The following is a 16,202-nucleotide window of genomic DNA, read 5'->3' as shown; positions in this document are numbered from 1 at the left end:
CTGCCCTTGTTCACGTAGGTGGTAGAAGTTGCAGGTTTGGAAGGCAATGTCGAAGAAGCTTTGGCAAGATGCTGTAGTGCATCTTGTAGATGATACACGCTGCAGCCATGGTGCATTGGTGGTGGAGGAAGTGAATGTTTAAGGTAGTGGATGGGGTGCAATCAAGAGGGCTGCTTTACCTGGAGGGTGTTCAGCTTCTTGAGTGTTGTTAGAGCTGCACTCATCCATGCAAGTGCAGAGAATTCCATCACACCATTGGAGCTTTCACTCCTTGTACTAATGCTAATTTCAGAATCTAGTCATTGAATTTGAAGCAATGCAAAAGTGGAGCAGAACTGCAAGTTTACACAGTGTTACCTAATCAGTTTAACAGCATTCTAAGGAATAAATTTAATTGCACACCACAGAATATTGCAGTGATGAAATGCCAGTGAAATCACTGGCACATTAAATGAAAAGCAACATGATGCTTTGGTATTCAATACTGATGAGGGTGATGGTTCCTCTGGGGGCTCAGCCAGAGTCAAGTCCACCCCACCGTGGGTGGCTCAACTGTACAGGACCGGTGGGAGAGAAATAAGGTTAGAAAAGCAATAGTGATAGGGGGTTCAATAATTAGGGGAACAGACAGATGTTTCTGCCTCTCTGGTTCTAGGGCCAGGGATGTCATTGAGTGGCTGCAGAGCATTCTGAGGAGAGAAGGGTGAACAGTCAGAGGTTGTGTTCCATATCAGTATCAATGACACAGGCAGAAAGAGGGGTGAGGTAGGTCATGCAGGCATATTTTAGGGAGCTAGGAAAGAAATTAAAAAGTAGAGGGAGGGGGAGCGAGAGGGGAGGTGGGGAGTAGGGAGGGGGAGGGTGGGTGAGAGGAGGGTAGGGAAGGGGGGAGGGGGAGGGAGGAGGAGGGGAGGGAGAGAGAGAGTGGAGGGAGAGGGAAGGTGGAGGAGGAGAGAGGAGGTGGAGGAGGAGAGAGGGGGGAGGAGGAGAGAGGGGGGAGGAGGAGAGAGGGGGGAGGGGGAGAGAGGGAGGGGAGAGAGAGAGGGGGGAGAGTGGGGTTCTGCAGGGTTCAGTATTAGGTCCCTTGCTTTTCATGTTATATATCAACGAATTAGACACAAATGTAGGGGGCATGATTAAAATTGGTTGTGTATGTGATATTGAGGGAGAAAGCTGTTGACTGCAGGAAGATATCAATGGATTGGTCAGATGGGCAGAAAAGTGGCAAATGTAATTCAATCCGGAAGAGTGTGAAATAATGTATTTGCGGCAAGAAAGCAAGGCAAGGAAATACACAATAAATGGTAGAATATGGAGAAGTATGGAGGAACAGAAGGACCTTGGAGTGCATGTCTACAAATCTCTGAAGGTCGAACATGTAGCTAAGGTGGTTAAGCGGGCATATGGATACTTTCCTTTATTAGCTGAGGCATAGAATATAAGAGCAAGGAGGTTACACAACAACTTTATGAAACACTAGCTGAGTCACAGCTAAAGTACTGCTCACCATATCACAGGAAGGATGTGATCACACAAGAGTGGGTACAGAGGAGATATAAAAGGGTGTTGCTAGGAATGGAGAATTTTAGCTATGAGTAAAGATTGGATAGGCTACGCTTGTTTTCTTTGGAACAGAGGAGGCTGTGGGGAGATTTAATTGATGTGTATAAAATTATGAGGGACCTAGATAGAGTGAATAGGAAGGGCCAATTTCCGTTAACAGAGAGGTCAATAAGCAGGGGACATAGATTTAAAGTAATTGGCAGAAGGATTAGAGGGACGTTGAGGGGAATGTTTCACACCCAGAGGGTGGTGGAGTTCTGTAACTCACTGCCTGAAAGGGTGGTAGAGCCAGAAACCTTTCTCGCATTTAAAAAAAAAACTTGGAAATGCACCTGAATTGCCAATACTGACATGGCTATGGACCAACTGCTGGAGAGCGGATTAGGCTGGATCGCTTTTTTTCGGCTGGCATAGACATGATGGTTTGAATAACCTCCTTCTGTGCCACAAATTTCTATTTTTCTGTGATTCACACTTGCTATTGCAGCAAAATTGCAAGTAATCCTCACCTTCAATGTCTTTGTCCTCCAGAAATCTTGTAACATTTTCCACTGTGCCAGTTCGCACAAGTCCATGGATGTTGTCAAAAGTGATATCATCCTGGTAACCTTCACCAACTAACTGCACAATAGTGTCCTCATACTGGTTATTTAACACTGTCAGGTACAGTGCTCCTTCTAGACGTTGAGCCAAGGTTGGTTGGAATGCAACAACAAACGTTGCCTCTTCCCCACTGTTCAGCTTGATAGTGAGCATGCAACCTTCTTTTACTGTGTAAAATAAAATAAAGTAAAACATAGTTTTATTTCGATACCAACTTTAAAAACAATCCAAAATTATGTTTTGAACCTTTGAGCTATTAAAGGGAACAGAATCAATTTGTATTTTGTAAGATGAAATTTTCGATTAACATCACTAGTGGCAGCCTGCACTACAATAGCAATTGGAAATGATCCTCAGAAACTTAAAGCACACAAGAAACCATTTGGTGCATCATAATTATGCTAGGTCCTCAACTGGAGATATCGACCCTGATCCAATTTCCCTCTATATCTGTACATTTTATAATTTCAAATATTTTTCCATTGCCCTTTGAAGTGATGTTACAGTATTGGCCTCAATGGCGCATTCCATGTTCTAATAACCCTCTGTCACAATACTTCTTCTAACTTCTCCTTTCTTCATTTTGGTGATAATCCTGAGTCTCGGCCTCATTGCTACTGATTGGTGAACCAATGGGAACAAGGGTATTTCCACTGGGAAACCCAGCCTGGCTCTGTTGGAGCTGTACGCAAAACAATTAACAAAACAATTACCTCAAAGTCTTAAGCAAAGCGACAGCAGAAAGAAATCAAGAAAAATGGTGCAGAGATTGACAGCAGGTTTAGCTAGTGACTCTGCATACAAGTGCATTTAAACATACTTCTAAGTACTGCATCTGGAGTATTGTGGTCTCCTCATCAAAGGAAGGATACATCTGCTATTGAGGGAGTGCAATGGAGATTCACCAGACTAATTCCTGGGATGGCAGAATTGGAGGAGAGATCAGAAAACTGGGCTTGTATTGTCTCGAGTTTTAAAGAATGAGAGCTGAAACTTACAAAATTCTTACAGCGCGTGACAGGTGGATGTAGATAGAATGTTTCCCCTGGATGGTGAGTCTAGAACCAGGGTACATAGTCTCAGAATAACGGGTAGGTCATTTAAGACTGAGATGAGGAGGAATTTATTTCCTCAGTGGGTGGTGAATCTTTGGAACTCTCTACCCCAGAGGGCTGTGGACGCTCAATCATTGAGCAGGTTCAAGACAGAAATCAATAAATAACTGGATACTATGGACATCAAGGGATATAGAGATTGTGTGGGAAAGTGCGTAGGTGATCAGCCGTGATCTAATTGAATGGCAGAGCAGGCTCGAAGGGCTGAATTCTGCTTCTATGTTCCTATGCACTGCTCATTCCTTAGGAACACTGGACACCCATTATATATGGCGTGAAGATCACTAAGCGTAATGGATGCTGAGGCAGCAGGAAATTGGATACACAACAAAATTACTTCACCCAAACTTCATTTAATTTGAGCTCAGTAATGCCTTCTTACAATGTCAGTACCACTGGCAGGAGAGAGCTGCCCTTGCACTGTAATCCAATTCTTTTATGCTGTGTGGAGTTGGGTGAAGGAGTCCCAGCGATGTTGTTTTCTGCTACAGCAGAAATGTGAAATCATAATACTACCTAAGTGACACTGCTGTAAAGGGAGGAGTTATGCTTGACACCATCACTCACATTTAAGACCATAATTTAACATTAACATTTGTTGAAATATTGAGAGCAATCATCAGGAGTAAAGTCAAGCAGTACCTGAGTGAGAATAATTGAACAAATAGAAGTCAGTAAGCAGCCTCGACTCCTGCCCCAAACAGAATCCATGACCGACTTGACCAGCATCCACCCTTGACCCAACCAGCATCTATCACATATCCACCCCATTCTAACCCATAAGCAAACACGCAACCAATATCCATTACACATTAAACTACCATCCACACCATGTGCCCTGAACCAGTTTAAATGATAATTTACATGCTTCATACACTTTGTTCTGTTGAATTCCCTATAAAAAAAAAACTGCTCCTAAAAGCAGCTGGTTTTCAGTTGTTACCTTTTTCTGGGTGCTCTTCTTTAATATAACGACGTTTAGGATAGATACATTTAGTACCAATACACTCATTCAGAGAAAACACTCCATGGTCATCAGAGAGGTTAACTGACACCTATCAAGAAAAACACCAAGCACACAGATTATTTGTGTAAAGGTATGAGATTGGCAAATTAAGGGAAAAATGGAAATGTTAAATTCCCCTTCCTCAATTACGCCCTTATTTCTCAGAAGACAAGTAATCCTCAGATACCAATGGACTGGTTTTGATAGAGGAAATAACAAGGATATAGGCTTTACAAAGCAACAAGCAAATGAGTATTAAGTCATGCCCCCTTTTGCTGTTGTGAATAATAGCAACACTCCCTCAAATATTTTTGCCCAAGTACAAGTATTACAAAATATACAGACCCAGACACACATCTAGCATCATGGACAAATTCTCTCAAGGGAAAAGGAATATGAACCAAAGATTGAGAATCTAATTTTCCTCCTTATTCAGTTACACTTTACATACAAATGGATGCTTGGCACAGTATTGTTCATGAGGAAGTAGGCAATCAGGATGTCATTCAAAATGAAATATACACTGCTTGACTGAAATTTCTAAAGACCGTTGCTTGGCATTACAGATAACAGCAGAAATGCCCTGAGTTCTCTTGGCCCGATGGTATACTTTCCAGAGTCTCAGCAATCCCTCTGATTAATAGCACACAGGTGTGCACGCACACTGATTGTCCATGAAAAAGGATGGGGAGCTATTGTAAAGCCGAAAGTATAGTATTTCCTGACAATTTCCCATATCTATTAATCAACCAAGCCGATTTCTTCAAAAAGTAATAGATCCAATCCCTCACTTTAACTTCCACTAGCGTGCGGCAGTGATACTGAGTTATTTTCAGAGATAAACAGCAAAGGACAAAGTTGTTAATTGTACATCAGTTGGGGGTTAATTGTATTCAGATGGTGGGCATTAATTGGGCACTCACCCATGTTTTTATATCTCGGAGCAGATTGAAAGTGTTGTTGTTGGTTGGAGGTGCAGACATGCAATGTGTGTCTCTGCGAATAAAAGTTTAGAAGTGTATGAAGACTAGGCCTCGGTGTTCTATTTGTCATTAACTGGCTATCTGAGTTCTAACATAGTAGCAGAAGATAGGTGGAGGTTAGAAACTGATTTTTTTTTACCCTAAATCTAACATCCTAGTAGCCATTGTGGAAAATGGCAGAAAGTAAGTTTAAATTTTTGGGCTCTGATTACCCCCAGATGTTTCCAGAGTCTGAACCATATGGCAAGTGGAAGAATGAAACTGATAATGTGGACATGGATTTCGACTCTACCATGGAGAAAACAAGGTATGGCCTTTATGTTGTCACTTCCTGTATGAAGTGAAAGCAGAAGAAAGGTATTTTCTGAGATGGATACCAGTGAGTTTGTTAGTGATGAAGATTTTCACTTTTCTGGAATTCTAGAATTCCTGGATGAAAGATGACCTGTTAAATGCCTATGAGGCCTAGTCAGAATTTGGTAGATTTTGGAAAGTGGATGGCTGTTCCATGGAAGAACATATTACAGATTTTAACAGAATGACAAATTTAAATTACTAGATTGTGCTGAAGTGTTTCATGGACAGGAAACTGGTTCTAACTGTGTTCAGTTCTATAAAGGAGCCTCTGGATCAAATACCTGATTTAAAAAAAAATCCTGGGGAAACAGTCATTCTCTTCAGCCTTCATGGAACAAATGAGATGTTCTTTTGTGCCACAAAGAAAAGACGACTTTACGGTTATCAGATTTTTGAAATAGTCTAGATATTGGACACAGGTGTCAATGCAACAGAAGCATTAAAGACTGATAGAATGGTGTTGAAGGTATACATAACAAATCTGGTAATATCAGAAAATGAAACCGGAACAGCAATAATGGGGGAATGGAACCTAGGAATGTCCAAGGAAAAGTTAATTGACACTTTCACTTTAGATGTGACTCAGTATTATGTGGTGAATTACCCAGAGTTGAGCAAGATAGGTCTGAGGAATTCGATGAAGGTAATGATGAATCTGAACAGATTATACTGGCCACAAGGAGTTTCAATCCTGTGATGAATGTATTGATTGTGAACTCCTTTTTAATTGTGTAGGTATTTGTGCATGTACTTCAATAGTATGTGGGGTAGATTGGTTCACATGTTATCTTGATTCACTAAACATAAGTTTCCGACGGGACTTGACAGGGTAGATTCTGAGAGGATGTTTCGCTTGTAGAGGACATAGTTTCACTATAAGGGGCTGCTCATTTAGGACAGAGATGAGGCAGAATTATTTTGAGGCTCATCATTCTCTACCTTGGAGAGCTGTGGAGGCTGAGTCATTGAATATATTCAAGGCTGAGATAGATTTTTGAATGATAGGGAAGTCTAGGGTTATGGGGAACAGGTGGGAAAGTGGAGTTGAGGCCATGAGCTTATTGAATGGCAGAGCAGGCTTGAGGGCCTGTAAGGCCCACTCCTACTCCTATTTCTTGTTCTTGCACTGCCTGACTGATGCACCAATTACGCAGATTTACACTGCAGGGTAGACTTGGACACAAGGGCAACATGTAGTTGCTACAAAGTTGCATTTATGACTTCACCCTCTGACCTCTCCTGACATCAGGGAAGGTCACTACTGGTCATTAAATCATGTTGCAGACCCATACGAATGAACAAGGCGTTGGACCCAAGACTAAATGGAGCTCATGGTTGGCTAGTTATCTTTACCCCTGTCAACATTTTGCCATTGAGATAGACACAAAGCTACCTTATGAGGTGGTGTTGTCAGCCTTCAAAGATATTACACCTTATTTATATTATAATATTGTGTCCAAAAGACAGGACTATAATATAAGCCAGGCATCACCTCTTGAAACCCTAGTGGTTGTTCAGATAAGAAGGCAGTGAAACCTGGGGGGGAAGTATTGGGTATTCAGACTTCTAGGTCATACAACTGAAGGCATAATCTCCAAATAGTCCTCTTCCTCCTCATTTTTCATTTAAAATTGGGATATTCTTCCAAAAGCTATGGGAACGGCATAAATTATCCCTTAATTCTACATTAGCCTCAGATCAATATTGTGCCACTGTTAGTCATCTCAAAAGTATCCTCAGATCAGAGCATTGACACTAGTGCCCAATTCCATTCAATGATTTGAAAGTTCTGCTGCAGCAGTAGAAAACAATTGATGAGTGAAGTACAGCAAAACTAAAATGGAAACATTTTTGTGCCACTGCATTACTACTGAATATGAAACCCTGGATTTCACCACTTTACCTGCGCAGGTAAGGTACCATCATTTTTCAGGACAACGGGCAGCTTCTCTATTTGATCCAACAGTAAACGTGAGTAGATTAGCAAGGGATTCCCTATCTTATTGCGCAGCAAAGGCTGAAGGACATTGATCCGGGGTAGGTTCCCATCTCCAACAATATCAAATATCAGGGATTTCGACTTAGGGACACTGAAAAAAACAAGATGAGAAGAGAATGCAATTTTCACTGACTGAGAAAACAAAGTGACACAGAACAAATGAATCTTTGATTACCTAATTTTGTGTGAAAATGACAAAAATATCGGAATTGTCATCATTCAGTCTTTAATACCAATCTTGCAAACCGCTTTTAAAAATGTTCAGATTTTTGCTTCATAGAGATTTCTCTGTTCCTCCTTGCTTTTATCTGCAGATTGTGGCTTTCCTGGTCTATTGTTTCAGGAGTGCTAGTATCCATCTGCTAACTTGCCCAAGTCATCGTTCCTTGTCTGTGAGCCTAGACTGCGAGTGTAGGTCATATCGAAGCCTGATCCTATCCTCTTGCGATATCAGATCTGTGCACTTCCAACAGGGATTGCTACACAGTGATCAGGGGCAACTTTCACCTTTCCTGACCCAGAGGTGCTGTGTAAATCACCAGAACCTTAAACGGTCTGATAATAAATCTATTGGGAGCAGACACTATAAATACTACACTTTAGAAATAAATATATTGGAGTGTGATTACACCAAATGTACAGCACAGAAAAAGGCCATTCAGCCCATTCTACACTGGTGATTGTACTCTTCATCCTGCCTCTATATCCCTCACGATATCCATCATGAATGAATCCAGCCTTAAGTGCCAGTATTATTTGCTTCAACCATGATGGCAGTGAGCTCAACATTCTCACTACTCTCTGTAAAGAAATCCCTTCTAAATTCTTCATTTGATCTGTCTGTGGTTATGTTATATTTATGCCCCTTGATCACATCCCATGAAAAGAATTTTTAAAAAATGGACTTATCCACAAATGGAAGCTGTCTCTCCACATCTAGCCTGTCACATCCCTTCATAATTTTAAATGCCTCTGAGGTTTCCTCTTGGTCTTTTCTGGAGAAAAGATCCTCAGTCACCTCAATCATTCCTGGTAGCTGCATTCTATCAGTCTGGTAACATCCTTGTATTATTTCTCTATACTTCCTCCAGTGGTTCATATCCTTTTTGTCAGATGGAGACCAGAACTGTGCACAGTACTCAAAGGGGGCAAAATAGAATAGCCTCAAATCACAGAATCATTACAGTGCAGAAGGAGGCCATTCAGCCCATCGTGTCCACACTGGCTCTCTGGAAGAGAAATTCCCTCAGTTCCATTTCCCTGCCTTCTCCTCATAACGCTGCACATTCTTCCTTTTCATAAAACTGTCTAATTCCCTTCTGAATTCTTCAATTGAACCTGCCTCCACCACGTTCTCAGGCAGCTCATTCCAGACCTTAGCCACTCGCTGCACGTAAAAGTTTTCCTCATGTCACTTTTGCTTCTCTCACCAAATACTTTAAATCTGTGCCCTCTCATTCTTGATCCTTTCATGAGTGGGAACAGTTTCTCTCTATCTACTAATGATTTTGAACACCTCTATCAAATCACCTCTCAGCCTTCTCTTCTCCAAGGAAGACAGTCCTAACTTCTCCAATCTATCTTCATAGCTGAAATTCCTCATCCCTGGAACCATTCTCGTGAATCTTTTCTGTATTCTTTTCAATGCCCTCACATCTTTCCTCAAATGCGGCGCCCAGAACTGGATGCAATACTCCAACTAGTGTCTTATACAAGTTCAACATAACTTCCTTGCTCTTGTACTCTCTTTCTTTCTTTTGGGCCTCCTTATCTCGAGAGACAATGGATACGCGCCTGGAGGTGGTCAGTGGTTTGTGAAGCAGCGCCTGGAGTGGCTATAAAGTCCAATTCTGGAGTGACAGGCTCTTCCACAGGTGCTGCAGAGAAATTTGTTTGTTGGGGCTGTTGCACAGTTGGCTCTCCCCTTGCGCCTCTGTCTTTTTTCCTGCCAACTACTAAGTCTCTTCGACTCGCCACAATTTAGCCCTGTCTTTATGGCTGCCCGCCAGCTCTGGCGAATGCTGGCAGCTGACTCCCACGACTTGTGATCAATGTCACACGATTTCATGTCGCGTTTGCAGACGTCTTTATAACGGAGACATGGACGGCCGGTGGGTCTGATACCAGTGGCGAGCTCGCTGTACAATGTGTCTTTGGGGATCCTGCCATCTTCCATGCGGCTCACATGGCCAAGCCATCTCAAGCGCCGCTGACTCAGTAGTGTGTATAAGCTGGGGATGTTGGCCGCTTCAAGGACTTCTGTGTTGGAGATATAGTCCTGCCACCTGATGCCAAGTATTCTCCGAAGGCAGCGAAGATGGAATGAATTGAGACGTCGCTCTTGGCTGGCATACGTTGTCCAGGCCTCGCTGCCGTAGAGCAAGGTACTGAGGACACAGGCCTGATACACTCGGACTTTTGTGTTCCGTGTCAGTGCGCCATTTTCCCACACTCTCTTGGCCAGTCTGAACATAGCAGTGGAAGCCTTACCCATGCGCTTGTTGATTTCTGCATCTAGAGACAGGTTACTGGTGATAGTTGAGCCTAGGTAGGTGAACTCTTGAACCACTTCCAGAGCGTGGTCGCCAATATTGATGGATGGAGCATTTCTGACATCCTGCCCCATGATGTTCGTTTTCTTGAGGCTGATGGTTAGGCCAAATTCATTGCAGGCAGACGCAAACCTGTCGAGTACTCTATGCCCCTATTAATAAAGCCCACGATACTGTATGTTTTATTAACTGCTCTCTCAACCTGTCCTGCCACCTTCAATGACTTTTGCACATATACACACCTAGGTCCCTCTGCTCCTGTACCCCCTTTAGAATTGTACCTTTTATTCTACATTGTCTCTCCATGTTCTTCCTACCAAAATGAATCACCTCACATTTCTCTGCATTGAACTTCATCTGCCACCTGCCTGCCCATTCCACCAACTAATCTATGTCCTTTTGAAGTTCTACCCTATTCTCCTCACAGTTCACAATGCTTCCAAGTGTCATATCATCTGCAAACTTTGAAATTGTGCCCTGTACACCAAGGTCTAGGTCATTAATATATATCAGGAAAAGCAAGGGTCCCAACACTGATCCCTGGGGAACTCCACTACAAACCTTCCTCCAGCCCGACAAACATCCATTAACCATTACTCCTTATTTGCTGTCACTCAGCCAATTTTGTATCTGTGTGGCTACCGTCCCTTTTCTTCCATGAGCTACAAGTTTGCTCACAAGCATGTTGTGTGGCACTATATCAAATGCCTTTTGAAAGTCCATGTACACCACATCAACAGCATTGCCCTCATCAACCCTCTCTGTTACTTCGTCAAAAAACTCCAGCAAGTTAGTTAAATGGGCCCAGGGATTGCAAGGCAAGATGAACTCACATCTGATGCAGGCAGCATGCAAACCTTGTGCTGTCTGCTCATTTAAATGTTTGTAGTATACAACCCAGTGCGAAAGGTGCAGTGAGTGGCTGTGCGGCTCAGCAGGGGCCCAAGGTCATGCAAGACTAGCACCTCTTAAAGGTGAGGTGCATTATGGCTGGAATAGATGCTGAAAATGTCTGGTTAAGAGTGCTTGATCTTCTGGAAAAGTGGCAAATAGCACAACAAAGGAGGGGACATGGTTCAAGGTTCTCAGATGCTGCACTGGAGACATTGGTGCAAGAGGTGGAGAGGAGAAAAAATGTTCTCTATTTACAGGGCTGTGGGGGGGGGGGGGGGGGGGGTGGGGAGAGGAGGCAGGAGGCCCTCTAGGAAAACATTGCGAAAGCAGTGGGTGTAGATAGCTGTCACAGTCAATGCCAGCAGTCTAGCACCGAGGACCTGGATGCAGTGCAAGAAGTTCCATGACCTCATGCGAATGAATGCTTCTTCAAATGCCACATCCAATCCTACCAAAAGCATCACTAATCTCCAACACTGTTCAATTCATCACACCTCATCGCTCACCTACCAACAATGCCCATCAATCATAACTCATATCTAATATTCATAGCTTCATCTCACCCTCACACATTCAAAACTACCTGGAGGGAGTCGGGAGAGGCGCCAGCAGTGATGAACTTGTGAGAAACCTACCGGGGGGAGATTAAAGTGAGACCCAAGCTTGGGGTCTTCCACTTACCTGGAGGAAGTTGGGAGGCGCGGTTGCAGCGGTTTGCAGGGTGCACCGGAGATTGAAAAAATAAGAAAAAAAAAAAATCAAACTATGACATCACAGGAAATCGTGAGCTGACTGGTTGGTGAGTATTGCTGCAAAGTGACTGAGTCTAAACAACTGGGAGTTTAAAACATTAAAAATATTAATTAATAAGTAAAAAGTGAGTAGCTGGTGAGACTTAGCTTTTATTTTGAAGTAAGGTTTATTACTATTGGTAAGATTTATGAATAGTAATAAGATTTATTAGCATTGGTAGGGTTTATTAAAAATAATGAGATTTATTATTAGCAGTAGTAAGGTTTATTAGCACTTTGCAGAGTAAGGTTTATTGCAGGAGCAAGATTTACTAACTAACAGATAGAAGAATAGCAGGGCTGCTCCAACCTCGAGAGTGCACATATTGTGCTATGTTGGAACTCTAAGACACAATAACCATTTGTGCAGGAAGTGTTGTCAATTGCAGTAGCCTGAGCTCTGGGTTTCAGAATTTGAGCCGCAGCTGGTGTCACTGCGGTGCATCTGTGAGGTTGAGAGCTTCGTGGATAGCACGTTTATAGATGTGGTCACCCTGCAGCTTAAGGGTATGCAGGGAGAAAGGGAATGGGTGACTGCCAGACAGTCGAGAAGAAACAGGCAGGTAGTGCAGGAGTCCCCTGAGTGCATCCCAATCTCCAATCAGTATTCAGTTCTGAATATTGATGAGAGTGATGGTTCATCTGGGGAGTGGAGCCAGAGCCAAGTCCATGGCACTACAGGTGGCTCAGCTGTACAGGGGAACACAAAGAAGACTGGAAGAGCAATAGTGATAGGAGATTTGATAGTTAGGGAAATAGACAAGCGATTCTGCAGCCGCAGATGTAAATCTGGGATGGTATGTTGCCTCCCTGGTGCCAGGATGAAGGGTGTCACTGAATAGCTGCAGAGCACCTTGAGGGGGGAGTGTGAACAGCCAGCAGTTGTGGTCCACATTGGTAAGACAGATATAGGCAGAAAGAGAGATGTGGTCCTGCAGTCAGAATTTAGGGAGTTAGGTAGGAAATTAGCAAGCAGGACTGTAAAAGTAGAAATCTCCAAATTACTCCCAATACCACACTCAAGTGAGTATAGAAATAGGGGGATAAAGCAGATGAATGTGTGGCTGGAAGGATGGTGCAGGAGGGAAGGCTTTAGATTCTTGGGACACTGGGAGCAGCTCTGGGGGAGAACGGACCTGTACAGGCTGGACAGGTTGCACCTAAATGGAGCCAGGTGTGAGTTCCTTGCAGGCGATTTGCTAGTGCAATTGGGAAGGGATTAAACGAAATTGGCAGGGGTGTGGGGACCACGAGGAAATATCAGAAAGGGATACCAAGGTGCACAGAATACTGTGAGAGACAGATACCACTAGAGTCGGGAACTGTAAGTTATTAGGTGGGGTCAGAGTAAAGGAGAAAGTACTAAAGCTTGAATCAGGGCTCCTGTGCAGATATGTGAATGCACAGTGTGGTAAATAAGATTGGCAAGTTACAGGCACAGTTTGCTATGACAAAATATGATGCTTTGGTGATAACAGAGACCTGGCTCAAAGAAGGGCAGAACTGGGAACGAAATATTAAATATTAAAATATTAAATATTCATGGATACAAGGCCAAATGGCCTCTTTCTGTGCCTTAAACTTTCTATGATTCTATTCTACTCAGGAAAGATAGGAAAGGAAGAAAAAGAGGATGGGTGGAGGTATTGGGTAAGGAGAACATTGCAGTGCTGGAGAGAGAGGACGTCCCAGAGGGGTCAAGGACAGAATTTATTTGGCTGGAGCTAAGGAACTAACAAGGTGCAAATACATTGTTCGATATAGTCTGCTGTCCTTACCTGGACTGGCCTGCATATGAGTCCAGACCCACAACAAGGTGGTTGACTCTTAAATGCCCTCATGGCCCAGCATATCCCCCACTCTATCCTTACCATCAAACTGGCAGTCAACCCTCAATGAAGAGTACAGGAGGGCTTGCTAGGGAGCAGCACCAGGCATACCTCAAAATGATGTGTCAACCTGGTGAAGCCACAGCACAGGACTACATGCATGTCAGACAGCATAAGCAGCATGCGATAAACAGAGCTAAGCTAGTCGTGAATGGTGGTGGACAATTAAACAATTAACAGGAGGAGGTGGCTCCACAAATATCCCCATCCTCAATGATGGGGGAGCCCAGCACATCAGTGCAACAGATAAGGCTGAAGCATTTGCAACGATCTTCAGCCAGAAGTGCCGAGTGGATGATCCATCTCGGCCTCCTCCTGAAGTCCCCAGCATCACAGATGCCAGTCTTCAGCCAATTCGATTCACTCCACGTGATATTAAGAAACAACTGAAGGCACTGGATACTGTAAAGGCTATGGGCCCTGACAACATTCCGACAATAGTACTGATGACCTGTGCTCCAGAACTTGCCGCGCCCCTAGCCAAGCTGTTCCAGTTACAACACTGGCATCTACTCGGCAATGTGTAAAATTGCCCAGGTATGTCCTGTACACAAAAAACAAGACAAGTCCAACCCAGCCAATTACCGCCCCATTAGTCCACTCTCAATCATCAGTAAAGTGATGAAAGGTGTTGTCAACAGTGCTTTCAAGCGGCACCGCTTAGCAATAAGCTTCTCAGTGACACTCAGTTTGTGTTCCGCCAGGGCCACTCAGTTCCTGACTTCATTATAGCCTTGGTTCAAACTTGGACAAAAGAGCTGATCTCAAGAGGTGAGGTGAGAGTGACTGCCTTTGACATCAAGGCAGCATTTGACTGAGTATGGCATTAAGCAGCCCTAGCAAGACGGGAGTCAATCGGGATCGGGGGAAAACACTCTGCTCGTTGGAGTCACACCTAGCGCAAAGGAAGATGGTTGTGGCTGTTGGAGGTCAATCATCTGAGCTCCAGGAGATCACTGCAGGAGTTCCTCAGGGTAGTATCCTAGGCCCAATCATCTTCAGCTGCTTCATCAATGACCTTCCTTCAATCATAAAGTCAGAAGTGGGGATGTTCGCTGATGATTGCACAATGTTCAGCACCATTCGCAACTCCTCAGATACTGAAACAGCCCGTGTAGAAATGCAGCAAGACCTGGACAATATCCAGGCTTGGGCAGATAAGTGGCAAGTAACATTTGCGCCATTCAAGTGCCAGGCAATGACCATCAGTGACAGTGACTCAAACAAGAGAGAATCTAACCATCTCCCCTTGACATTCAATGGCATTACCATCACTGAGTCCCCCACTATCATCCTAGGGATTACCATTGACCATAAACTGATCTGGAGTAGCCATATAAATACCGTGGTTACAAGAGCAGGTCAGAGACTAGGAATCATGTGGCAAGTGACTCACCTCCTGACTCCACAAAGCTGTTCCACAATCTACAAGGCACAGGTCAGGAGTGTGATGGAATACTCTCCACTTGCCTGGATGGGTGCAGCTCCAACAACACTCAAGAATCTCGACATCCTCCTTAACATCAACTCCGGACCCCATGAAGTCTCATGGCATCAGGTCAAACAGGGGCAAGGAAACCTCCTGCTGATTAACATGTACTGGCCTCCCTCAGCTGATAAGTCAGTACTCCTCCATGTTGAACACCATTTGGAGGAAGCACTGAGGGTGGCAAAGGTACAGAATGTACTCTGGGTGGGGGGCTTCAATGTCCATCAGCAAGAGTGGCTTGAGAGCACCACTACTAACCGAGCTGGCCAAGTCCTAAAGGACATAGCTGCTAGACTCGATCTGCGGCAGGTGGTGAGGGAACCAACAAGAGGGAAAAACATACTTGACCTCATCCTCACCAATCTGTCTCTTGCAGATGCATCTGTCCATGACAGTATTGGTAGGAGTGACCACCACACAATCCTTGTGGAGACGAAGCCCCGCCTTCATATTGAGGGTGCCCTCAATTGTGTTGTGTGGCACTACCACTGTCTAAATGGGATAGATTTCAAACAGATTTAGCAATGCAAAACTGGGCATCCATGAGGCACTGTGGGCCATCAGCAGCAGCAGAATTGTACTCAACCACAATCTGTAACCTCATGGCCTGGCATATCCCCCACTCTACCATTACCATCAAGCCAGGAGACCAACCCTGGTTCAATGAAGAGTGCCGGAGGACATGCCAGGAGCTGCACCAGGCATACCTCAAAATCAGGTGTCAACCTTGTGAAGCTACAACACAGGACTACCTGCATGCCAAACTGCATAAGCAGCAGGCGATAGACAGAGCTAAATCGATCCCATAACCAACGGATCAGATCTAAGCTCTGCAGTCCTACCACATCCAGCCATGAATCGTGATGGACAATTAAACAACTAACTGGTGGAGGTGGCTCCACAAATATCCCCATCCTCAATGATGGGGGAGCTTAGCACATCAGTGCGAAAGATAAGGCTG

At 44.0% G+C, this 16,202-nt stretch overlaps 1 protein-coding gene across 1 annotated transcript in view; it reads right to left on the bottom strand.

The window, feature by feature from the left end:
- The window catches only part of hydin (HYDIN axonemal central pair apparatus protein), a 1,234,740-nt gene that overhangs the window by 196,492 nt on the left and 1,022,046 nt on the right, over positions 1-16,202 (bottom strand). Inside the window, exons 63-65 of the mRNA XM_068049816.1 lie at positions 7,531-7,717; positions 4,225-4,336; positions 2,073-2,333 (exon numbers count right to left, since the gene is read on the bottom strand). Coding sequence (XP_067905917.1) covers positions 2,073-2,333; positions 4,225-4,336; positions 7,531-7,717 — 560 coding nt within the window. The remainder of the gene's footprint in view (positions 1-2,072; positions 2,334-4,224; positions 4,337-7,530; positions 7,718-16,202) is intronic.

Source organism: Heterodontus francisci, chromosome 17, assembly GCF_036365525.1.
Source record: "Heterodontus francisci isolate sHetFra1 chromosome 17, sHetFra1.hap1, whole genome shotgun sequence".
In the NCBI taxonomy this organism is placed as follows: Eukaryota; Metazoa; Chordata; class Chondrichthyes; order Heterodontiformes; family Heterodontidae; genus Heterodontus; species Heterodontus francisci.
Note: the sequence above shows the minus strand (reverse complement) of the source record. Positions and strands in the feature narration are given on the sequence as shown.